Source organism: Streptopelia decaocto (genome assembly GCF_964273445.1).
Source record: "Streptopelia decaocto genome assembly, chromosome: 1".
NCBI classification, from domain to species: domain Eukaryota; kingdom Metazoa; phylum Chordata; class Aves; order Columbiformes; family Columbidae; genus Streptopelia; species Streptopelia decaocto.
This window is the reverse complement of record NC_138663.1, coordinates 187,162,628-187,188,756: the sequence shown is the minus strand read 5'-3', so window position 1 is coordinate 187,188,756 and position 26,129 is coordinate 187,162,628. Positions and strand designations below refer to the sequence as shown.

At 40.1% G+C, this 26,129-nt stretch overlaps 1 protein-coding gene across 2 annotated transcripts in view; it reads left to right on the top strand.

Moving 5' to 3' along the window:
* Window positions 1-1,254: 1,254 nt before the first annotated feature.
* NBEA (neurobeachin) overlaps window positions 1,255-26,129 on the top strand; it is a 490,666-nt gene continuing 465,791 nt past the window's right edge. For both annotated transcript variants that reach the window (XM_082063608.1, XM_082063609.1), the window contains exon 1: window positions 1,255-1,883. In XM_082063608.1, the coding sequence (XP_081919734.1) occupies window positions 1,605-1,883 (279 nt within the window). In that variant the 5' untranslated portion in view covers window positions 1,255-1,604. The remainder of the gene's footprint in view (window positions 1,884-26,129) is intronic.

The following is a 26,129-nucleotide window of genomic DNA, read 5'->3' as shown; positions in this document are numbered from 1 at the left end:
GTAAAGGAATTTCCTTCCAAGAAAACTTTGTGCTTGCTTATCTCCCATAACCAATCTTTTGGGTTTTCTCCCCATCTTTCATGTCTTTCTGAAATGATGTCGGTCCTTTGATTCCCACAGTTTTAGTCATGTCTGTGCATCTGGGCTATGGATAGTGTCCATAGTGGATAGTGGATAGCAAACAAGTAAATGTAACATATTGTATTTACATAGAGATAATGCATCTCATAGTACAGATCTGAGGTCTTCTCTGTCTTCTCTTGGCAGAGTTTAGAGCAGCTGCTGTAATCCTGGAGGATGTAGTGATCGAGTCATGCTGATTCACTGTGTTTATGCAGTTTATTATCTAAAACTGGATAAGGAGGACTGTCAATCCAGGCAAACTCCCAAATTTGGGGTTACAGGAGAGACAGGATGCATGGTTTTCTAAGATCAGGTGATAAGATTTATTGTAAAATTCAACTTTGCCATGACAGTCACATCGAAGTCAAGACAGAACATGTTGTTCAACAGGGATGGATTATCTCCAGCACATGTAGAGCAAATATATACAACCTTATTCAGCTAACTATTATAATAATTGGACCCTGCTCAAAACATCAGAGGTACTTCTGTTTCTCTGATATAATACTGGAGAGGTCTGAGAAAATGCTTATTGCCATGAGGCACCACTGCAACCCATGGGCTGAGCAAAACTGCTGTTGACTAGACATCTCTGTATGTGACACCACCACCAAGAACCACGAGTGCAAGTGTCAACACGAACTCTGGAAAAATATCCCTCTTCCTGAACAAGCAGCACACTAGCTCAGGCTGGAAGACCCCAGGCTTTCCCCTGTCCCTCCCCATGCCCGAAGGGAGGGCAGGAGGGGACACCCCCCTGGACAGATGCCTGCGGCAGCCCAGGGCCGCCACCCGCGGCGGGCAGCCCGATGGGTGGGGCTGCGGCCCGCCCCTCCCGCAGGGGGCGCCCTGGGGCGGCGGCGCGAGGCCAGGCGCAGCGGCCCCGCGTCGAAGCCGGTGGGCGCCGCCACCCTGCCAGTTCAGGCGGCGCCGGTGCGCGGCAGCCCGGCGGGAGGCGGCGGCTCCGCGCCACAGCGCGGCCCCTCACGCCGCCGCGGTGGCAGCGCGGACCCCGTGCACCTGCTCACCTGTCTCCCGGCCGGCTGGGGGGAACCAGGCCGGCCACGCCCCCCGACGGGCTCGGCGCAGGCGCCCTGGCGGCTACCGCAGGCAGGGGGCGGCAACATGGCGGCGTGAGCGGCGGCGGTTTCGGCTCCACAACAACAGCGGCAGCTGCGATCGCTCGCGCCGTCGCCAGCTCCGCGCGCCGCTCGCCTCTGCCGGGCCGCGCCGCGCTCGGCGGCGCCCGCTCCTCTCGCCCCGCGGCGGGGAGGCGGCTCCGCTGGAAAGCCCTCGGCTAACGGGGCATCGGCGCCAATAATAATCACTCATTATAGCGGAGCGGGGGAGCGGCTCCTGGGACGGTGCCTGCGCCTCGGGCCGGCTGCCTGCGGCTTCGCCGGGTGCGACTGCGGTGGATGCGCGGCTCGGCCCGGCCGGGCGGGGAGGCGGCGGCAGGTGCCGGTAACGGCGGGGGTTAAATGGCGAGCGAGAAGCCGGTGACGGGGCCGGACCCGCAGCCCGCGGGACTCATCTCCGTCGGGGCCGGCGGTGCAGGCGGCGGCGGCGGCAGCGGCAGCAGCGTCGCGGTGATGGGGGAGCTGAGGGCGTCGGGCTCCGGGTCCGTGGTACTCCCCGCGGGGATGATTAACCCGTCGGTGCCGATCCGCAATATTCGGATGAAATTCGCCGTCCTCATCGGACTCATCCAGGTCGGGGAGGTCAGCAACCGGGACATCGTGGAGACGGTGCTGAACCTGGTAAGCGGCCGGGCACCCCGCCCCGGTGACGCCCCGGCGGGCAGCGGGCCCTTGGGCACCGGCCCACGCTGCCCACCTCCTGCCGGGGCTGCTCCCTACTCATCCCCCGCCCTGTGCAACCCGAAAGGGACCTTCATTTTCCCTGCCCCCGTGTCCCTCCTACACGTACGGCCCTTCTCCAACCATCTTTCCTTCCCAAACTCCTCTTGTTCCTCTCTCTCCTCGTTAATAGCGCGACCTGCTCGTCTCCTCGTCGTGCGTGTGACAGAAGCCCCCCCAGCGCTCCCTAAACTCCACGCAGGACCCTACCTAGTGCACGCAGGCCACTCTTCCCCTTCCCAGTGCCTCCCCCCGGCCGTCTCCTGCAGAGAGGGAGTGTGTGCAATTCACAATGTGAAAAATAAGGAGATTAAGTAATTTGCAGTTTCGTGTTTGGACGCTGCCCTATAACCTCGTGGCTTCCTCATTGGAAGAAGAGTGGCGTGAATGTATTATCTGTTTTTAATTGAAAAATATTTTAACAAGCAGCCTGAGCTGGTATCTTTTCTTAGTGGCTGAAACATGTGAAGGTTTAACCCCATTAGCTTAGAGCTTGTTGTGTATTATATGTAGAGGAAGGGGGAGGAGGGAGATTTTTTGCAAGGATTTAATATGCTTTAATATCTGTAATAAAGAGTTAGTTGTATTGCAGTATGGTATTGGGTTGCTCATGTCTTAGTAATCCGCCATGCTTTCCAAAACACGTTCTTGTCTGCAAAGTAAGAGCTGTTGCTAATTTTGTTTAAGGTCTGTGCATTACAAAATACTGTTATACGCTGGTAAATAGCTTGAAACAAGGAGAAGATGCTAAAATGTAGCTCCTTAGTCATCTGCTCACTTCATGGAGCGAAAGAGTTACTGCAGGACTGTATGACTTAATGTTTTTGCGCTACCTACACCAAAGCCTGAGGAACCTACAGAAGCCAAACGAGTGGATCTAAAAATGAATCACTTTCAATTATGTGCAATTTGCTGCTCCTCCTGAATGCAACATTTTCTGCAGCAAAGCTTGTGAAGCAGTTCAGTCGATGAAATATCTTCATTTTTTGCATATAAAACAGGAGAGCAAAATGCTTGAACCTGAATAGCAATTAATTGAAACTGCCTTTGTTTCAAATGAGTTTAACACTTCTAACCTCCACTCATATAAAGAATGTATTTTGTTTCAAACACTTTAGAATGATGTATTCTTCTGTTTGACAGTTTTTTGCATTTGACCTAGCACAGGCTGAATGGAAAAGCTGCAGCATGCAGGGAAAGACATGGTTTGGTCAGATCATTTTAATATTTATGGTTTATCTGAACACACAGGGTTAAAGCCCTAATAGTTTTGTGAATCTATTGAAACAGTAATCTGGTATATTTCTCACTCCTCTCTACAAGCTTTTTGACACTTAACTGAAATGTGATTCATAAATTATTTTTTTTACAAGTCTGGTACAAGTCATCATAACTTTATTGGATTATTACCCATTGTTTTAAAAGTAACACTCAAAATAAGGGAATGACATGCAGTTATTTTGTTAACTGGCTTCGTATAGGTCATAACAGATCCAAAGATATTTAATAGTTTCCTGTTATTCTTCTTTCATTCTTCTTACTGATATTTAAGCTTATTTTAATGCTGGCTGTTAATGCATCAGCAACTGGACTAACATTGGCTTGTCTTTTGTGGGGGAGGTTAGAATGTTTTGGAATTTGTGTGGAGGACATATAGTGCTTGCTTACAAGATCTACCTACTAATTAATTCCTATTGCTGAAAACTACACTTATATTTAAAAATAAATGCAAGAGTGTTTAACACTGCTCTCAGCATTGAGAGACATATATGAATGTGAAACTGCTTGGGAGTCTGCTGCAGTAGCGATGCATTCTGGATCAGTCATTACTTAACAGATGGACTCGAATATACGATAGTCTGTATTCCCACAGCAGAGAGAAGTTACATTGTGTCTGCTAATCTTTCTATTCTCAAGGCAGTGAATGTCGGAAACTTACATTTGTGTATTTGAAACTTCCCATTTGAAACTCACACTGAAACAATCAGATACAAAGTAAAGCTAATGACATATCCCTAAACTACTAAACATGATATGATTCTGTATTAAGGATTATAATAGCAACTTTGAATAAAATGCAGTTTTGTGCTTTAGAAGCATTCTTTGAGGGGTGAGTGGGGGTAGAGAGAACTTGATTTTTTTTTTTTTTTTTCATTCCAGCCTTTACAATTTCTAAATGACATTTGATGCAAGCATGATAATGAGTGGACAGTGCTTATAGAGCTGATCTGAGTTTGATATATCAGTTGATATGTTAAGTCTTTGAAAGAAATATAACCTATAGTATACCATATTGGGTATCTATAAGCCATTTGGTTATAGCTTTTTAGTATCAGAATTCTGCATAGCTGCAACTTCTTTTATTATTGGGGAGAATCAGAAGTTATAGATTGAGATACTTTTTAAAAATGTTCTTGTCTGAGACTACTGCTCTCTTCTTAAATAAGTCTTTTCATTCTTCCTGCACCTGCATTGAAGCAGCAGCAAATGTCTGAGACAAAACTTTGGTTTGGCTTGCCCTTGTCATAGAGATGGTCACTCTTCTTTCCTGTTGAATTTCTTCTCAGGGTTTGTCTTATACAGTTTTTGCCTTTAAGTGTTTGTTTTGGTGGCCCCACACTGTGATCTTTGTTACTGCATTTCAGACTTCCTTCATGTGGTACCTTCTGATGTTGATGGACACCGGGATTTACTGTATCTATGAGGTGAAGAAGTGCTTTTTATGCAGTGCTGAAAATCTTTTTCCGTGTCTAATATGTTGTTGGATTTTCAGCTTTGCTAAATTTTAACAGTTGACTTTCAGCTCAGGCAGTATTTTGTTCTTGGGCATGCCTCTGCTGTTTACAGGATTAGTTGTTTCTCTTGATGCTTTCCTTTTATTTGGAGACACTTTTTTTTTTTTTTTTTTTTTTTTTTTTTCTTTTTCCCCTCTGAACTTACTGTGAATTCAAAGTTCTGTTCTACTGGTGAATTTGTTTAATGGAGTATCACTTGGTAGAGTTTCTAGTATTGCTTGTGTTATTTTTCCTTGTTTAGCATTACAGTAGAAAACATAATGAAGAGACAGTTCAGCCCTTCTTATGCTAATGCCCATGAACTACTTCCAGTTCTTTTTACATTTCTGGAAAGAGGAGAGAAGTCTTCATTATACCTCATGCATTCTTCTATGATGGTGCTTATTTTGGTCCATGGGTCTAATATGAATTCCCAGGTTCAGCATGATCTGACATGTGTGTTCACTGACCCTTGTGTGTACTGCAAAGCACCAAACTGGAAAAAGCTTTCCTTGCAAACAACATAATCCTCTAATTGCTCTTAGTGATTTCTCTTTGGGGATATTTTGACACCAGTTCTGTGCTTCTATTGATGAAGAGGCCTTTCCCCTTTGAACAGCTCTATTAGTTTTCTTAGGGTACTGTCAAGAATGTTGTTATTGCTATGATAGATGTGCTTGCTGTTATTCTCCATAGTTTCTTTGCTTCTTGATACCTTTTTATATTTATGATATGTATTAGACTGTTTAAAATAAAGTTCTGCACCATGTGCTCCAGCAAGTATGATATTAAGGTGGAAGTGGGTCAGTCTATCCACCTGTATTCTTCTACTTCAAGTGTATTTTTGTTTTGCTTATTTCCTACTTCAAAATTTTAACACATTGCTTTAATTAGTTTTCCTATAATATGTATTGAATAGTGTTTCATTATTTTTTGCTGACTTCCTTAATTCTCTGCTTTTCCAGTATGTTAATGGTCTTGGGAATTTTCCCTTTAGTGTATATTTTGAACTGTCTCTTGTCTGGCCAGCTTTCATCAGACATGACTACACAAATGGCATTGTTTCTCAACTTTTAGAAAGCTTTCTCTGTTCCATTTTGAATTTCCTAGAATTTTTGATTTTGAGTTTTGTAGTACTGATTTTACAGCAGTGTGAAGGAAGAAAGGTGAACAGGATACTAAAAATTGTGACTCGTGCTGACACATGCTGCTCATTTTACCTACACATCTTCAACAGATGATGTGATGCAGATTTGAACAGGTTTTTATTTTCTTATGCAGGTGTAGCTGACCAGAGTTCTACTTGTGCAATCTGGAAAGCTTTTACTTATGTTTTATCAGGCTAAGAGGATGCTTATAAGAAGTAGGTCAAACATCAGGCATAGTTCAAAAAGTCTCTTGCTGTTCTTGTTGACTACAGCCCACGTTTCTGCGTAGCTCTTCTCATTTTCCTGGCTGTTCCATCCTACTTCGGTGTTAGTCACCCATCACAAGAAGAAAGCCATTTTTTAGTGCTCTGTCACATTGTGTACTTGCATGAGTGGCATTTTCAGCTTCAGAACAAATGGGCTGGATTATGTGAGAGATCCTTCTCGCCCTACAGGCTCTCTGTAGTAGTGGTCATGAGGAAGAATGTAAAGGGAGGCATATGTAAGTATGTAAGAAAGATTTTTTTTTTTTTTTTTTTTTCCATTGGTAGTTCTTCAAACATTGTTTAAGAGTCTTCTTGAGCTGAAATTGGCTTTTGATACTTGAGGTCTTTGAACCCATTTACCGTTTTTGTTGCTGCAACATCCTATGGCACAGTTCTACTCTTGTGTGGGGAGGAAAAAATCATGTTTTTTGTTGAATGCTGTTGTACTTTGAGAAAGCGTGGGCCTCGTGAGCTTTAGCCACCATGATGTGACTTCTGTTTCTCCTATGGAACTAGCTTTGCTAGCTTGAGAATCTTACTCCATTTTCTTGATAGAAGCCTTACCATTTTTGTAGCATAATTCTCTGCTGATAGATGATATTATCCAAAAAAGCAAAGTTTGGGCCTTTTTTTGTGTGTGTGAATTTTGTTTTATGTAATTCTTAACTGGAGGTGACAGTCCTTGTCCAAGGTATTGTCTGTCCCACTGATCCATTTTTATCCTGCTCATATTATCTCCATACTAAGTTATGTCTGGAAGCTACTGTAGGAGCTACCAGAGCCATAGGAAAAGACCAATATCAAATGCAAGAAATTGTAATAGTGTTCCATGGGGCAGCTACTTAAGGGTACTGTAGCTGTTGTCATTTACTGGTATTTTGATGGAAAACTTAATTTCTATTGCAGAAAATCTTTAAATGACTGAATGTTCACTTAATTTCTTTTAGTATAACTGATTGATTTTTTGGCTTTTTTACCTAGGCTTTTACAGTAGGTGTTTATGGGTCGGAAGTTTTTTCAGTCCTTTTATCAGTCATGAAGCACTAGTGATATCTCAGCAGGTGGCTTGGAATCTGCTATGGTTCTGGTGTGATGGACTGATACATTTCTATAGACGATAACTTTTTAAAATCTGTCATGGTGAGCATAACACTGAGTATTCATTACCACTTAACTCTGAACAGTTATTTTCTTCTTAGCTTTACATCTTACTTGTCTTTACAGGATTCAGTTCAAGAATTATAAGAGAGGTGAATACCTAAAGGTGCTTTTATTATTTTTGTCACACTGAAGTGATAAAGTTCTGAGACTGCTATTAATAAAACACCCTCAGTCTTTGGCCTTTCCTCCTACTCCCACTTGAGACCCTACCTATGTTTTATCCCTTTGCATCAAGGAAAAGCTTAGCACCTTTCTCTATCAAGATGTTATTTTTATAAAACTGTGACCTGATTCCCCATTTAAACTATGTGTTTTACAAGAGTAAGCATTTAGCTGTGTACTTGGTTATACACCAGTCTTTCCCCTTCATATTTTTCCTCACTGTCATCCACACCCCTTGGTTTTTAGATGAGTGCTTAGAGGGATAGAAAGCAAGGGGCATGGCTCGTTCATGGCATTCATGAGGCTGATGTCTAAGAGGCTGTGGTGCAGTTTTTTCCTCCCTGTTAATGCTTTTCAGTGTCTCCACTCATGCTTTTCAAATATGAATCACTTTCAATTTTGCATCCTTAAAAAACCCACAGAAACCAACACCCCAAAACTGCAACATCATCTCTAAATTCCCACTGGAGCGTTCATTCCCCTTTCATGTCATATTTAATTTACTCAAAGTGGAATGAAATCTGTGATTAAGTTAGTACCAAAACTGAGACTTTTATATCCTGATAAGTACTGTGCACAGTATTAACACAGCAGTGTTAACTTAATAAGCTATCCAAGCTATTTTAAATCAATCTCTTAATCTTACCTGTTCGTTGCTTGGTACTGCACTTTTTTTTTTTTTTTTTTTTTTTTTTTTTTTTGATATCTTAATCTGTCTCAGTAAATCTGCTGTTTCAAATCAACTTGGATTGCTCTCCTGTTGCTAGAGCATTTTAGAGCATTTTGTAGTACTTTACATGGATCAGTATGATTACAGCTACCTCACTAGTCAATATCTTGTATGTGCCTGGTGGCCAGAGGGTCAGCATAGTGGCGTGTGTTTATGTTGGTGAAGTTCTGTTTATTTTTTGATGGAATTTAATCCTTAATTACCATTCACCATTTTAGGAATACCCCATTGTGGAGTTTTATTAATTCTGGCATAAACAGAGCTCCTAAGCTTTCCTTAAGTCTTAATCAAATTTAGAACTTGTTTTTATAATCAGAGGCAGCAGATCCTTTGAAACATCAGTTCTGAATTTGATGATGTACCTCCCACTTCTGTGTTGTGGAGGTTTGGCTTGGATGTACTATGAATGATACAATATTCAATATATGATATGCAATGTAAGGTTAAGGAACAATTAAAAAAAGAGGGATTATTTGTGGAGAGTCACATATTTCCCCATTAACAATAGAATTACCTGTTTCAGCTATAGGATTATGGTGGATTTCAGCTATTTGATCTATAGTTTCATAACTTAAAATTTAGGAAGACTGTTAATGGCATTCACCTCTAAGAGAAAGATTATTTGTTATTTCCAGTAGAGAAGGACTTCAACTTCTGATTAGCCTACTGACTCTGCTGAAATTTGCATTTTGGTATTTTTTGTGGTTTGGAGTTTATTCTGTTTTGAAGTACATGGAAAATAATAATCTTCAGTAAGTCTAAGTAGTTTTGGTGTTACTGAGATTTATACCAGTGATGTCAATTTATTTCTATTAATACAACCTTATAATGTGACTGCCCTGCATTAATTTAAAATTGGAACAATTTCACTGATGCAACCCAATGTAACGACTCACTGAAAGATTGGATAAATGTGAATACTGCTTATGCTATTCAACAATTTACAAATGCTTGACTTCTGTATTTGGAAAATGATGTTTTTTTCACTGCCCCTTTGTTTACAGCTGGAAGCCTTTCCTAACTATGCAGAATGGGTATTAGATTTTTGATTTAGCTGAAAGGGAGATAGGGCAAGACATTAACTTATAAGTGAAATTGTTATTCATTTGAGTACATTTAATCATGCTTTTTGATACCTGATGGCTTTTGTCATATTGGCACACTGTAGAAAGAAGGCTGGAAATAATTATTCTCTGAGTAGAGCCTTCTAAACTAACTCCAGTACCAGCTATATGATATTGTAATCAGTTTTACATGATCTCACTCTTTGTTTGGTTTTTGTTTTTGTTTTTGTTTTTGTTTTTTTTTCTGTTTAGGTCTTCATATTCTGTGACAAATACTCAGTTACATCATGTTTTCTAACTTTTATTGACTTTTGATTGTCTGCTTTAAGAGCCACTATAACACACTTTATTTTTCATTTTGTGCTCTTCTGTTTTGTGCAACACAAATATGAATTTAGAAACATGTCCTTTGATTCACAAAGGAACCTGTACAAACTACAGTTACAGGAAACAGTAAGGTACGCTTTCATTAAATATAGAATAGTAACCATGAATTACATGCTAGTAATGAACTGACTGAAGCCAAGCCCTGTCTTGGATTGCTCATGCCTGACCAATCAGAGTTTGCTTTTACTCTTCAGCAATACCTTGTGTAGCTCACTGCATCCAAAAAAAAGTCTTGATTTAATTGTGAACTAAAATTCTGCTTATGTCACTTTTAGTGTTAAGAACCTCTAATTAATATATATATATATATATATATATATATAAGCTTATTTAAAATCAGGGGAACATTCTTACTTAAAGTTGAATTTATGTTTTATAGCTAGCAGAATGGGGAATCTGTCTCTCCCTTCCAGTAGAACATAGACATCAGAATGTGGCTACAGAGTTTTGCCATCTCTAATTTTGCAGCATCTCACAGTATTACAGAGTAGTTGGGGTTGAAAGGGACTTTTGGAGGTCATCTAGTCTGGGGATGGACTAGGATGTCCAAGGGCAATATGGGACTGTGGGTGCACTGGCAAGGCAGTTCAATGCAACCTGGGTTTCAGCATTAGCAAGACTGCTATTGTAGATATGCACCGTGTTGCAGCAAGTTGATTTCCCAGGTGAGTCTGAAACAAGCAGTCTTCAGAGGACGCGTGAAGGCCATCTTACATTAGTCACTGGGGGTCTCTGAAAGACCAGTGAATCTCCAAAAGGCTGGAGTGTGTTTATTTCTCACTGGCATGTCCTATCACTTCCAAACAGACCAGAGCTCATGTGCTACCATCTGGTGTTGAGCCTAAACATCAGTGTAGGAAGTAGAGGTAGCACCTTGTGCAATAGACTGGAGCACACATAACGAATGTATTGGCTCTTCTGTGGCAGCCTTGGTCAAGCAGGTTCACCTAGAGTAGGTCATACAGGAATGCATCCAGGCTGGTTTTGAATATCTCCATCTCTCCAGCAAATGTACCTAAAGATTTGGAAAGGGTAAAGCCCTACAAATGTAAAAGAAGGAAGTTATGCAGGAAGAACGAGCTTTCCAGTGGTTTGGAGAATGGACCTGGGGATTCAGCACCTTTGCAAAGGGCATTAGCTGCAGGAATTGCAATATTGAGACATAGGGGCAAGAGCTGTTTCCTGAAATGAGAAGAAAACCCAATTTTGTAGGAAGAATGCAGCTTCATTCTTCTTCAAATAATAATATTGTGGGTACAAAACCTTACTAGTGGTGTGTTATACTTTTGTGGCTGGTGATGTTTGCTGTTTTCTTTTGAGATTGAGAGCTCCAACAAAAGCCATCATTGAAACTCGGTGTTTACATGTGCAATAGGATTGTTTGCTTCAACATACTCTTCCATGACCAAGAAGTTTCCTGCCATAAAGTTGTCAAAAAAATTTAATATCAGCATCCCCTCTTCCTTCTGTTACTCCGGTGAAATACATTATTTGTTTGGATAAATGGCAAGATGTGTGGTATTTGTGACTCAAATCTGTGACTGATGGCCTAGCTGTTACTATTGATACACTGAGTAGCTGAAACTTATGGAAGCATTTGTGTAAGACTTTGACTGAATAAGATTTTCCAAGCAAGATGCTCAGGAGGTGGGAGCGACTTCATTCTTCTAATTCTTTTTCACTAAAGAGATTTGTGAAGCCCCTGCTCCATGTTTCAGTCTCTGGGGCTCCACAAGTCTTCATTGCCGCTTCTTTTGTGTCTTCAGCTATGGTTATGTATATCCCCAAACACCCTGCAGAAATCTTCTGGGTTTTGTTTTATGCAGTTTTTAGGTGATTTGAAAAATTTTCTTATCCATTTTGTTCCTTGTGGAAAGGTTGCAACATCCATTGCATCTTCTAATAGCTTAGGTAGCATTCTGTGAATGCAGAAATGGACTTAGAAGAAGAGCCTGTTAGAGCTGCATCTGCTCTCCAAGGCTGAAGTGAATTGAGTGCATCTGAAAATAAACTCTAACATACTGTCCTGGGCTCATATTCAACACACTTTTCCTTTCATCCAAGTCATGTTAATGATCCTGCCTCTTCATCCTTCTCTTTGGCACTAACACTACAAAAGTTCATTGTCAGATTTCATAAACTAGCAGAATCATGGAAACTTCAAAGGATTGTGAAACAGTTAAGAATGGAAGGGACCTCTGGATGTCCCTAGACAAAAGCTCATGCTCAAAGCGGAATCAACTGGAGCAAGTTGCTCAGGGCCTTGTCTAGCTCAGTTTTGGATATTTCTGAGGATGGAGACTTCCATGTTAAGTTTTTACTTGTTGTAAGTGGAGTTTTGTGCACCCATTGCTGTTTGTCCTGTCACTGGGTGCCACTGAGAATGGTCTGTCTCCCTTGTCTCTACTCCCTGCTCACCCTATCCCTCCTACAAATGCACATACACATTTATAAGATCTCTTCAAACATTCTCCTCTTAAGGCTAAACAATACCAGCTCTCTTCAGCCTTTCTTTGTATGTCAGATGCTCCAATCCCTTAATCATTCACACATTTAGATCTTTATTCTCCTTGTGCAGATAACAGTGCTTCCTTTCCAAAAAGTGGGAGGTGGAGTCTGGGAAGCCTTTTAATTAGAGCAACCCTTTTCCTCATCTCACAGTAGGAGCTGCAATATCTACCACAAATAATCCAGTCAATATTGTTGTGCCTAACCCAGCAAAGGACAATTTGCACCACATGCAGCCAAGAAAGAAAACAGACTTCCATAAGCCACAGCAGTGAGTGTTTGCTTTTCATCTGTTGTGCCTGCTTGGTAATAGATAGCCTTAGATGAAACACACAAACCCAAGAGTGTCTGTCAGTTCTGCAGATCACAGTTATGGTTGTAGGTAAGCTTTATTTATTGAATTTCAGAAATATAACATGTAGCTACATTTGATATTCTGCTGAAAATGTATGAAGTTAATGGCTTAATACTGAGTTAGTGAAATTTTGTGGCTCTTAACATGTATTGTAAGTACTTCTTCAATGAATTAGCATGAATTGAAATTAAAATAGAAGAGCTATTGGCATAGTCTTCAAAGTTACAGATGCTTGATAACAGAAAAAAATAATAATATTCAGTATAGAGCCAAAGTTGTTGAAGTTCTGCCTTGAGTTTGTTCGAAAGAATAGTTTCATGACTTTATATAAAGTCTAATAGGTATAGATTAAATGTTCAATAGCATTTTATGTGCATAGAACTATATGTAACTTAGAAACCATAATATATTAAGCAAAGATGATTGTGTAACAAAATTTTATTAGTCAGGTTTCATGCAAAGAAAATATTTTTTTTTTGTTCAAAGTAACTTGTATGATAATAAACACATTGTGACTGGAACATTGTGTTGGCTTAGTCACTGAGAAAGAATCAGTCTTTGACAGTTGATACAGTACAGTATTTAACATTTTAAAGGTGGTGCTCACTGAAGAGGAGTTAATGCTGTCTTTGGAGCAGACTGTTCTTTAATGAGGAGCTTGATAGTTACAGGTATTTCCTAAAAGCCAGAAGCAGGTTATTGCCAGTTCTCACCATTCCGAATGATTTCGCTTATTACTAATATAAATGGTTTGTATTACAAGTGAAAACTAATTATAGTAGAATAACTTAAAAAAAAAAAAATAAAATCTGATTAAGAAGAAATCTGTATCTACTTGCTTTGTTGCATGTCCTGGTTCAGTTAAACAGTTTTCAAGTCTGTAATCCTTTTTCTCACTTGAAGGTGTAGTTTACTAAGCAAGCTATCACTTCTTCAGAAGTACAACAGCTCAAACTAATGCAAATACATGTAAAACATGTATTAAAAGCCTTTAGTGTAACTACAAGTAGCACTCAAAAGGAAGATGCGAAAGGGAAGCAGAAGTTTCAAATGAATGAGGCTAAACTGTATAAACTGATACCTTTTAGACCGTCAAATCTCATACATCTCCAGTTGAGTCTGTTCTTAAAAGTATCAGCACAAAAGAGTGTAAGTATATTGTTTAGGTGAAGTATAGCAATTAAGAATTTATACCACTGAAAGGAAGCTTTACCTTTGAAAAACACTTTTAACAATATGAGTGGAAAACCCTGAGTATAACAGGTAATTGTCTCTCAGTGATGCAGTGTCCTCCTGGATTTACAGAGACCTTGAAATGACTAGTTGTATGATGTTTTATTAATTTTTGAAGTGTCTGAGGGAATTACCACCGTCTGTTAATATGAGAGTCTAAGGCCACATGTGGGTTTTGAAATGCTTAATTGTTGAGGTTTTTTTAAGTAAGAAGTCCTTCTCTTGAAACTAAACTTAAAGCAGTTAAGAGATTTCAGTGTAAGTAGAAAATACCTTTGTTTTGTTTTGTTGTGGGTGTTTTTTGTTTGTGTTTTGTTTTTTATAGTCATGAATTAAGCTCTTTAATCGTTTTTCACAGCTTTGGTTTGTGGTTCTAGCTTGTCCTCTGAAGTTAGAATGGATGCAAATACTTGTATTTGAGCTCTTCTGCACTAGTTATGGCATAACTGGCTTTTCAACTTATTTCAAGTCAGTCAACCTCTTATTTTTTTTTTTTTTTAGCCAAAACTTTCTTCACTCTGAAAAGAGAGCAGCATACATAATGTATTTTCTTCTGGCTGAGATCAATCCTAAATGTGTCTTGTACCAAAACCTGATATTATCCAGATGTGTAGAAAAAGCCATAAGAAGCCTGAAGTGTTGATACAATCTAAATCCTTTCTGGAGGTCAAAGAAATCTTAGGAGTGCCTTGTTTAAATTATTATTTCAAAATTTCTCTCTCATATGCTTCTTGTGCAGTTAAAATAGATTTTAGGGCTTCCTCGGTAAGGAAGCTGGTTAAGTAACCTGAACTAAACTGGTGCCAGCATGCTGACATAGGGATTCAGTTTTCTGGACTATGTCTACAATCATGTTACGTCTTTCTATATTACCTTATAAGTACTAGGGCTTTTGGGGGTGTGTGGCATTTTTGAGGATGAGAGTTGGATTTTTTTTAGTTAAGCAGTACATCTTAACTGGCTATATATATATATTTATATATATATATGTATATATATATATACATATATTTTTTTTTTTTCTGCATTAGATTTTGAAGAGTCTTTGGTTTAAAAATTTCCTTATGTATGCATTTTGTAGATTATACGCTGTTGAGGAGAGCACGTACTTCGTAGTACAAACAGGACATGGTACAAGCTGCAGCTGACAGTGCAGCAAACATTAATTTTGATTTAAAATTCCTTTAAGAAATCCTGAGGATTTCCTGGGAGATAGGAGGAAATTGTTTGTGGTCTAAAATCAAATCCTGACTTCAGAAAAACTCCTTGGCATTTCTATTTATTTAGAAAATTGAAATTCAAGTGAATAGCTTATACTTAGTGTAGCAAAATGAGATCTTTAAAACACTATAATGAAAGTCTGCTGAGGCATTATTAAAAATTAATGCAGCCAAGAGAGTTATTGAGAAAAGTAGCATTTAGCAGTAATTGTTAATACACTTTGGTGTTGCTAAATGGTAAGTAGCTGCCAGTTTCTTAACCTGTGTCCAGTTTCCCTAGTAATATTTTAAATTATTTTTTCAACATTTTTTCTTCTGATGTATTTGTAAGTTAAGAGTAACCATTCTAGGTCAATAGGTTTGTATTGTGACTGAAAACAAAGACTTGCCTGAAGTATTTTGTTAGAAACATCAAAATAAGCTGTAGAGGAAAAATAAGTAGTCAGACTGATCTTTGGGCAGTAAAATGTCATAGAAAAAACTATATTATGATGCTTTCTGGGGATAATGTTTAGGATAGTGCTTGGGTTTCAAAAGTGTTGGGATTTGGCATTGGTATACTTCTAGTCTGAGAGAGTGTATTTGGTTTGTGTGACAAGGTTTTGGTAGTGATGGGGGCTACAGGGGTGGCTTCTATGAGAAACTGCCAGAAGTCCCCTCCTGTCTGGCTCTAAGACAGACCCACTGCTGGCCAAGGCCAAGCCCATCAGCCACAGAGGTAGCACCTCCAGGATAACATATTTAGGAAGGGGACTTGGGGTGTGTGGAAATGGGCTGTGCAACAGTAGCTGGAGGGGAGGAGGGAGAATGCGTGAGAGAAACAGCCCTGCAGACATACATGTTATTGAAGAAAAAGGGGAGGAGGTTCTCTAGGTGCCAGAGCAGAGATTTCCCTGCAGCCCATGGTGCAGCCCATGGTGAGGCCAGCTGTCTCCTTGCAGCTGGGTCAAGGAGATGCCCGAAAGAGGCTGTGACCCCATGGGAGGCCCATGTTGGAGCAGGCTTCTGGCAGGACCTGTGGACCTGTGAAGAGAGGAGCCCACACTGGTGCAGGTTTACTGACAGAACTTGTGATGCTGTGGGGGACTCATGCTGGACCAGTGTGTTCCTGAAGGACTGCACCTTGCGGAAGGGATCGCACTGGAGCAGTTCATGAAGAACTGCAGCCCACATGAAGGACCCATGTTGGAGAAGTTTGTGGAGGACTGTCTCCCATGGGAGTGACCCCATGCTGGAGCAAGGGAAGAGTGTGAGAAGGAAGGAGCAGTAGAGATGACGTGTGTCGAACTGACCACATCCCCTATTCCCTGTCCCTCTGCAGTGATGGGCAAGAGGAGGTGGAGAATTCAGGGGTGGAGTTGAGCTTGGGAAGAAGGGAGGGGTGGGGGGAAGGCGTTTTAAGTTTTGGTTTTATTTATGATTACCCTACTCTGAATTGATTCATGATAAATTAAAGGAATTTCCTCGAGTCGAGTCTGTTTTGCCCATGAGGATAATTGCCGAGTAATCTCTTCTTGTCCTTATCTGGACCCATGAGCTTTTAGTAATATTTTTGTTCCACTGTCCAGCTGAAGAGAGAAGTGATACAGTGGCTTGGTAGGTACCTGGTATCCAGCCAAGATCAGCAAACCAGAGAGATACATTTTGTTTAAATGATGGAAACATTTTTAAATTTAATTCTTAAGGAGGTCCAGAAAACCTGCTGGTTAAATATTTTTGTTTGTAGTTATCAACAGATTTGCAATTTTATGTGTAGATTGATTGATGTACACTATTATTAATTTCTCTGTATTTCAACAAACAGCTTTTTCAGCTTTTGAAATGTGTGGACTTTATTCATTGTGCTGATGTTTGCAGTGGTGAGGTATAATTAAAAAATGCAGTTGGTACTTTTGAGTGATGAACAAGGTTTAGTTGTCTGTCCTAGGTGCATTGCCATTTCTGATACACCAATAGATTCTGGCTAGTTAAAAGAACTGGCAGTGGTGCCCAGCTCTTCAGCAACTTCACTGCTGCCTCTAGAAGGTCTTGTTTGACAGAGAGGCATCAGCTTGCTCTCTCATGCAGATTGCTGATGACTCTCATCATGCACATGAAGCTACTTAGGGACTTCCTGGAGGACAGTGGTACCAGTAAACAGCTTGTATTAAACTTTTTGTGTCACTAATCTCACATTTTACTTCAATGTGGTGTGGATGAAAGTGCTTACATTTCATGGTCTATAGTTTCACTTCTAGGGATTATTTCCTACTAAATAGTGCCCCTTGTGTGACACATCCACTGAAAATGCATGCCCAGCTTTCACACAGACGGCTCAGAACTTGGGTTTGATGGATTTGTATCTTATAGCTATGTTGTGCTTTTTAGGTCCCTGGCTGAACAGAAAGAGGACTGTAACTATTCTTCTTCTGGAGAGTTCATAGTTGAGATGTTTTACCCCGGCTTGGAATACTATAATTAAGAGTGAATTAAAGAGGAAATTAAATGTTTTCTTTTTCAAGTCTATCAGACAGCTACCGCTATTTAAAACTCTCTTGTCTAGGAGAAAACTGTAATTTATTTATTTGGGTGGTTGAATGGTAAGTTACAATTTAAATAGAACAAATAAATGAACAGGAACTTCATAAGTTTGTGTTGGTTCTGTATATCTTCAAATCCACCCAACTAGGTTTTAGTTAAGCATCATACTGCCATGGCATAGTTATTGTGAGATTTATTTTTTTAACTGGAAAGCTGGAAGGTTTTTCTAATTTTTTTTTTTTTACAGAAGAAAGGATCAGGGGCATGCTTGAACTCCATCTTTCTTAGCACCATCAGATAGTATTTTCTGGTTTGGTTGACTGCCAGAGACCAGTATGTGTGTGCATGTTCTACCTGGAAACATTTGATTGTCTTTATCTGTATTTGATAGTTATAGCATGGATGCTTACATAAGATTTTCTTTTTGTTTGTGTAGGAGAGATTAACATTGTTTAATTTTGTGTGCTTTTTAAATCGCAGAGCCATTCCTTTTTTTTCCTCGCACAGGGACAGTTAAGACGTTCACAGATGCCTGACACATTTAATTGCAAACTACCATTGAACTGCATGTACATAGTTCAGTTGGATCATCTTGTTTAAAAATTCATGGCAAAAAGGAAAGAAAAAGGAATGCCTAGTGAGCATTAGTAAATTATAAACGTAAATATAAGCATTTGGAGTCACTTTTGTGCTTTGAAAGAAATGTTCATGTAGAAGTTGCTATCCTTCTTTGAATCACAGGATTCTGAAGCCTTAAAAATGATCTATGAAGGTTGGTTAAAATCAGAAAAAAAAAAAAAAAAGCTTCATTTACAGAGTGTTAAATCATGACTAACAGAACAATTTAGAAAGGAAGGCCTCTTATTAATGATAGTCAAAACTGAGAAAGCATGTGTTCAACTGCAGGCTTTGGGGGAGGGCATGATGGAACACATGCAGATCTAAAAATCTGATACCTTCCAAATACTGTGCTTTTTGTTTGTTTGTTCACATACATGGAAAGATTTGTTTTCACTTTCCTTTCAAAAATGTTAACAGTTGCTTGTTTAAAAAATTTGGCTTTATTGGACCTGTATGGTCCTGTTGTCTTCAACAGGGAGTGACCTTGTGTCTCTTCTTAGTTTTGTTCTTGACACATTAATTTCAGGTGAATGAAATTTACTCATTTGAAACAAAGAGGCTCTACTGAGCTGTTACAGTAAAGAAGTCATTAAAAAAAGCTATGTGCCTGCTCTAAGCAAGCAGATAAAACTGGATAAGAAAGGGGACATATCTGTTTAGTGAGGCACTATTAGTTGTCATAGACTTTTATTGGACAATGATTTCTCAGTCATTGTTCAATTGGTTAGACTTTACTTTCTTCAGAATGGAAATTTGAATTAATGTACTTAAAGATTCACTTTTTTTAATACTTTACCATCTTCACTATTTAAACATGATAGTAAAGTCTCCTTTTGATCTATAGTAGTGAAGTTCACTGTAATCCTTGTCGTAAGTGATGTCAAACAGCAGGTTATGGCTTTACTTTCAAATTAAGTAAAAACCTGAATTGTCGTGGAGAACAAGTATTGAAGATGCATTTCAGTAACTGTATTTGTGGAGTACTAGGTAGGTATTGTTAGTGATGGTAAAGAAAACTATGTATCTGATGCAAACTTTCAGTTTTTGTTGTGTTTTTTTTTTCTTTTTCTTTGGTAGGCCCATTGGATTAGATTTACATAAGTTCTCCTCTCAGCATTCACAGCTTCACTATTACAGCTTATCTGTCACTAAAATTATGTGTTGGGTTTTGGTGGTTTTTTTTTTTCAAAATTTTTATTTTAAATAATTCTTCAAAGTGAGTATTGTTACTTATTGAATGAAAGTAGGGCTACCACAGTCTTTTATCCTGAGCAAACAGATTACATTTTCCTGTACTTAAATTTTCATGAACATCAAAGCTGTGCCTATTCTTACAGGATTTGTGGCTAATTGACTTTTTTAAAAATGGATTTCAAATGAAGAATGTGCATATATTTCTAGCTCAGCATTCCTTACTTTTCAAATAATTTTCACAATATTTGAAGTATATTTCTTCTGGCTGGACTATTTCAGCAAAATACTTCTTTCCATAAAAATCCTTGATGTGTTTATATAAATTTTACTAAACTGCTTTTCATAAAGTACAAGAAAAATCTGTTTTGGAACTGTAAGAATTGTGAGGTGATTCTGTTCTTTTTTGTTGTTTTGTTTTGTGTTTTGTTTGCTTGTTTCATTTCTTTAAAATACATGTTCTAATGGAAGAAATTATGAGAAACTTAAAGAAAAACCCAAACACATAATGAAACAATCTAACTGGACTGGAAGTCATTCTTTTTTAAACTTCTTAGAACACCAATCTTTTAAAATAACTTTCTTTGAACTAAAAGTCGCTTATTTGTACAATGGGATACTAGGGAGTATCAGGAAGTCTTAGCTCCAGGTATGGTCTGTGAAGGTTTTCTTTCCAGCTTGATTTGTGAAAGACAGATTTATGAAGGGCTAGAATTAGATTACTAGTATAATTTTCACTTGCCAGAGAATGCTGGATTTTAGGCAGCATCAAGAAAAGTAAAAGGTTGATTCATTTGTGCCCTGTCATGGTGGATTGTATTATACCTTTCTTCATAGTTTGGTTGTTTTTTTTTTGTGTTTTTTTTTTTTTTTTAAATGATTTCTGAACATCAAAAACATACTTCCTTGGATACTCATGTACCATTAAAGGAAAAAAGGGCTTTTAAACTAAATAAGAGACTATACAAAGAATTTCTAATGAAAAAAAAGTGTCTTCATGGTCATGAAGTTTAATTGCTATAGTACATTTTGCTTAAAGGGGTGTTTTCAATGAACTGTGCATAAATATAATTCAATATAACAATATAGCAAATATAATTACTTGCAGATCTATATGAATCAAGTAAATATGCATCCTAATACAGCGACATAGATGCAAATACAACCTTTTTATTTTTCAATGAAAATGTGTATGACTTTTTCCAGAAGTTTTAGTTGCCTTTTCTATATTAAAGATTTTTTTGAACTTCTCTCTCCCCCTTTATCACATCTGATATGTTAGATAGACCACCATCTTCTGTTAATTAATGATTGGAGGAAATAGTTGTGTTGGAGTCAGTCCAAGCACCATTTTTTGAACGTTATTTGAGCTCTTCAGCAGCTCTTTACCAGTTCTATTTTAGTGTCATTCTTTTCTCATAGATTACAGTATTAGTGTAATTTCTAAAATTCCTTTTTTAATATGCTTTTATAAGTCACCTAAACCCAAATTTTTTTTTAAGTCCTTCTGGATGGGATTCTTCCCCCCTTCCCAAAGACTCTATAAAGAGTAAATGCATCTAAAGAAAAATTAATGGTCAAACTTCATTATACTCTTAACAAGAAATTCAGCTTCTAAATGGACTTCTGTGAAGCCAATATTGCACCCCCTTCAGGTCTCACGAGATTTATTAAGTGTATCAGCATCAAGTTCCTGAAACCTCAGCTGCAACAAGAGCAGTGGCAGCATGCTGCCCAGGACCAACTTCCCTCTGATGTTATCAGCACCTTCACTGCTTGGGACTGATTCTTAGCTGTGAGCGTACTACTCTTGCTGCTGACCTCAGCTTGCTATCCTGAGGTCACCTTGTGTCGATGATCAAACTGCAGCCTGGATATGCATGGCCACTTGTAGCAGGTTTAATTTCTCGGTCTCTCTGTGCCCAGATAAACTTCAGAGTGCTGCTGGCACAGTTCTGCTGAGGTTCCTTTTTCCACAGAACAACGGTAGGACCATCAGACCATCTGAACTAATAAGCCTTTCCCTCCAAGTTGGTTGTCATTTATCTTCTGATTTGGAAAGCTTATTCACGTAACCAAAGCATTATCAACAACGTAGAAAGAGGCTGCACACCAATCTAGAGTACCTTTGGTAAGGAGTATGGGCCAGGCATTTATCTTGGTTTCAGGCTTATGATGTACAGGTGAATGACAACATGACTGTGTTGCCTTACTTCCATAAAAAAGAAATCTGAGTTTGTGTCATGAAGTAGATCAGTCTTTTTGAGTAATATATAAATATTAGTTTGGCTATTGGAAGTTTCCTTTACAGAAGTGATGAACTTATACGAAAGCTTATAAGACCTTCTGAGAAAGATAGAGGAAGACTTAGTACAAAAGCCTGTTGTGACAGGACAAGGGGCAATGGTTTTAAACTGAAAGAAGGTAGGTTTTGATTGGATATAAGGAAGAAATATTTTACAGTGAAGGTGGCAAGGGACTGGAACAGGTTACCCAGAGTTGTCAATGTCCCATTATTGGAAGTGTTCAAGGTCAGGTTGAACAGGGCTTTGAGCAACCTGAAAGATGTCCCTGCTCATGGCAGTGAGGTTTGAACTTGGTCATCTTTAAAGGTCCCTTCCAACCCAAACCATTTCATGATTCTATGAGCACTCTCTGGCAAATAAAAAATGGGCATTTAATTTGCTTAGATAATATAAGTAGGTGCTATAGTCTGTCCTTCGTGTCCTTTCTGAGGATCTGTTTCTGTGGGATCAGCTTTTCATTGGGGCCCTGATAGAGTATGCAGCAAGTCTACTCAAGGGCCTTAGTCTGTGTTCTCTGGTGTATTTCTCCTAATTCCTTGGTGACTGAGATTTGAATGTAGTTGAAGGTGTGAGAGGGAATGAGAGGGGTGATGTGAAGTGCTTGTGACTGTGTGGAATGTTAGGTGCCCCTGTTTTAGTCAGTTAAGCCTGTTAGCTGGGATTTGCAAATCTGTTGTGTTCTTGCAAGACCAGCTAAGTCAGAGGATGAAGGGGATATCTCTTAGCTGAACCTCATATCCGTTGTGAAACTGATTTTGCATGCTAGATACCTTTCTTTTCTAAACCTGCTTAAAGCCAGGTAAGGGCTGCATGGATTCTACTAAGTGAACCAGATTCAGGTGTGAGTCTTTCTCATGGCTGATGGTCATCATCAGATTAGGATGCTTCTCAGGCTGTGAGCTGCATTAAGGTCTGCTGTGTTGAACCTGTCCAATATCAGCTCTTCCTCAGTCTGCTCTTTGTTCTCTCTCTCCACACTCCTTCCATGTAGAGACAGTAAGGTGACTAATTTTGTCAGGTAGCTTGTACCTCTGTGGGATCTGAAGTTGACAGTCAGTGAGGTGTTGGTATGAACCCTGCCCTTTGCAATCCATTTATTGTTTCACATTTTGAAAAAGCTTCTCTCTCCATTGAAAGAACTGCTAGCTTTAATGGCAGGTTACTGTTATGCTGGCTTTTTCTCCAGTAAGAATAGAAAATCAGATCGCTCATTCTCAATGAGGGTCATGACTGAATTTCTCCTCAGATGAACTAAATTTATTTCTATTTTGTTCTCTGCCTTTCGGACAGAGGCCTTTCTCTATACCCTGGGTCCAGGGAAATTACCTTCTTACTGTGACAAACCAAGATGTTTAAATTACCACGCATTTTTAAAGATGAAGCCATCTTTGTCTAGAAGATATCAAAGGTGTAAGGCCATGGAAATAGATTAAGTTCAAAGTTGGAGAATTCTCCTTATTGGACATGGAAAGGTTGCTATCTGGAGCTTCTTGCTCATTCCTATCATGCTGAGTGTAATCAAAAGTTATCCAATAACAATGCTCGTTGGCTGAGCAGCTTTGCAATAACTTTTTAAATGGATTCTGAAAAGCAGTTCCAGTAGCTTGTGATTTCACAAGGTAAGGCACAAGAATTGTTATTTCGCATGAAACCACCCAATATGTTCATGCCTTACATATTTAAAAATAAATAAAAATGATAATAATTTATTCTTTTGTGTGTATGGTTATAGATAGCTTGTGGATGCCAAATTGAGAACTTCGTCTTTCCCTCAATGAAACCTCTATTAGGACAAGATCCAAGATGTTTTAATGAGATCAGTTTCACCTATGAATTGACTTAGTCCTTCAGCTAATGCAGATGAGCTATTGGTAACCCAGTGATACGATAGTGTTAATGGAAGAGGGCTGGGTATGTCAGGATTGTACATATCTTTCTTGATACTTAGCTATGGGTACATGCTTGCTTGATTGCTTCTTTGGAACATAGTCATCTTGTTTTTCAGATGACCTTTATCAGAATGAGAAAAAATCCCACATTAGCTGTCAGTGCTAGTACCAGGGATTCTGAAGAGCAACACAAGTAGTGCAGAGCACCCAGTGTTCACATGATATGCATTTTCACAGAATCACACAGAATCACAGAATCGACTGGGTTGGAAAAGACCTCAGAGATCATCGAGTCCAACCCTTGGTCCAACTCTAGTCCGTTTATTAGATCATGGCACTAAGTGCCATGTCCAATCTCAGTTTAAAAACCTCCAGGGACGGCGAGTCCACCACCTCCCTGGGCAGGCCATTCCAATGCCTGACCACTCCCTCTGTAAAGAATTTCTTTCTAATATCCAGCCTAAATTTCCCCTGGCAGAGTTTAAGCCCATGTCCCCTTGTCCTATTGCTAACTGCCTGGGAAAAGAGACCAATCCCCACCTGGCTATAACTTCCCTTCAGGTAGTTATAGAGAGTGATGAGGTCACCTCTAAGCCTCCTCTTCTCTAGACTAAACAACCCCAGCTCCCTCAGCCTCTCCCCATAGGTCTTATGCTCAAGTCCCTTCACCAGTCTTGTTGCTCTTCTCTGGACTCGCTCCAGCACTTCAATGTCTTTCCTGAACTGAGGGGCCCAGAACTGAACACAATACTCCAGGTGTGGCCTCACCAATGCAGAGTACAGGGGAAGGATCACTTCCCTTGTCCTGCTGACCACACTATTTTTGATACAGGACAGGATACCATTGGCCTTCTTGGCCACCTGGGCACACTGATGGCTCATGTTGAGCTTCCTGTCAATTAGTACCCCCAGGTCCCTTTCTGTCTGACTGCTCTCCAGCCACTCTGCACCCAGCCTGTAGCGCTGCAGGGGGTTGTTGTGACCAAAGTGCAGCACCCGGCACTTGGCCTTATTGAACTTCATCCCATTGGAATCAGCCCATTTTTCCAGTCTGTCCAGATCCCTCTGCAGAGCCCTCCTGCCTTCCAGCAGGTCGACACTCCCTCCCAACTTGGTGTCATCAGCAAATTTGCTGATGATGGTCTCAATCCCTTCATCTAAATCATCAATGAAGATGTTAAATAGGACTGGACCCAACACCGACCCCTGGGGAACACCACTAGTGACTGGCCGCCAGCTAGATGCAGCCCCATTCACCAGCACTCTCTGGGCCCGGCCCTCCAGCCAGTTCTTAACCCAGCGTAGAGTACACTTGTCCAAGCCATGGGCTACCAGCTTTTGCAGGAGTATATTATGGGAGACAGTGTCAAAGGCCTTGCTGAAGTCCAGATAGACCACATCCACAGCTTTCCCCTCATCCACCAGGTGAGTTACCTGATCATAAAAGGAGATCAGGTTGGTCAGACAGGACCTGCCCCTCCTAAACCCATGCTGGCTGGCTCTGATCCCTTGTCCATCCTGAAGGTGCTGTGTGATTCCATTCAGGATGATCTGCTCCATAACCCTGCCAGGCACTGAGGTCAGGCTGACAGGCCTGTAGTTGCCAGGGTCAGCTTTGCAGCCCTTTTTGTGGACTGGGGTAACATTGGCCAATTTCCAATCATATGGGACCTCCCCAGTGAGCCAGGACTGTTGGAAGATGATGGAGACAGGCTTGGCAAGTTCTTCTGCTAGCTCCCTCATCACCCTAGGATGGATCCCATCTGGTCCCATTGACTTGTGAGGATCCAGATGGCTCAGTAAATCACCAACTATTTCCTCCTGGAATACAAGGGGCCTATTTGGCTTCCTATCTCTGTCGACCACCTCCAGACATGAGTTGTCCTGAGGGCCACCTGTCTTACTGGTAAAAACTGAGGCAAAGTAGGTATTAAGTACCTCAGCTTTCTCCTCATCTTTGTTAACTATATTTCCCTCAGAGTCCAACAGAGAATGGAGATTTTCCTTGCCCCTCCTTTTGTTGTTAACATATTTGAAGAAGGACTTTTTATTATTCCTGACAGAATTGGCCAAATTAACTTCAAATTGCACTTTTGTTTCCCTGATATTTTTCTGCATGATCTAGCTATTTCCATAAATTCTTCATAAGTAGCCAGCCCTTTTTTCCACAGTCGGTAAAGTCTCTTTTTATTTCTGATTTCATTCAGAATCTCCCTGTTTAGCCAAGCCGGTTGTCTTCCCCGCCGGCTAGCCTTTCGGCACACTGGTATAGCCTGTTCCTGTGCACTCAAAACCTCCTGCTTGAAGCATGTCCAACCCTCCTGGGCCCCCTTGTTTTTAAGCATTGTTTCCCAGGGTATGCTCTGAACTAGACTTCTGAATAGGCAAAAATCTGCCCTCCGGAAGTCCAGCGTAGAGGTTTTGTTAATGGTTTTCCTTGCATCTCTGAGTATTGAGAATTCTATTATTTCATGGTCACTATGCCCCAGGCGGCCTCCAACCACTACATCTCCCACCAGCCCTTCTCTGTTTGTAAACAGTAGGTCTAGCGGGGTCTTGCCTCTGGTAGGCTCATTTACCAGCTGATGAAGGAAATTGTCCTCTATACACTC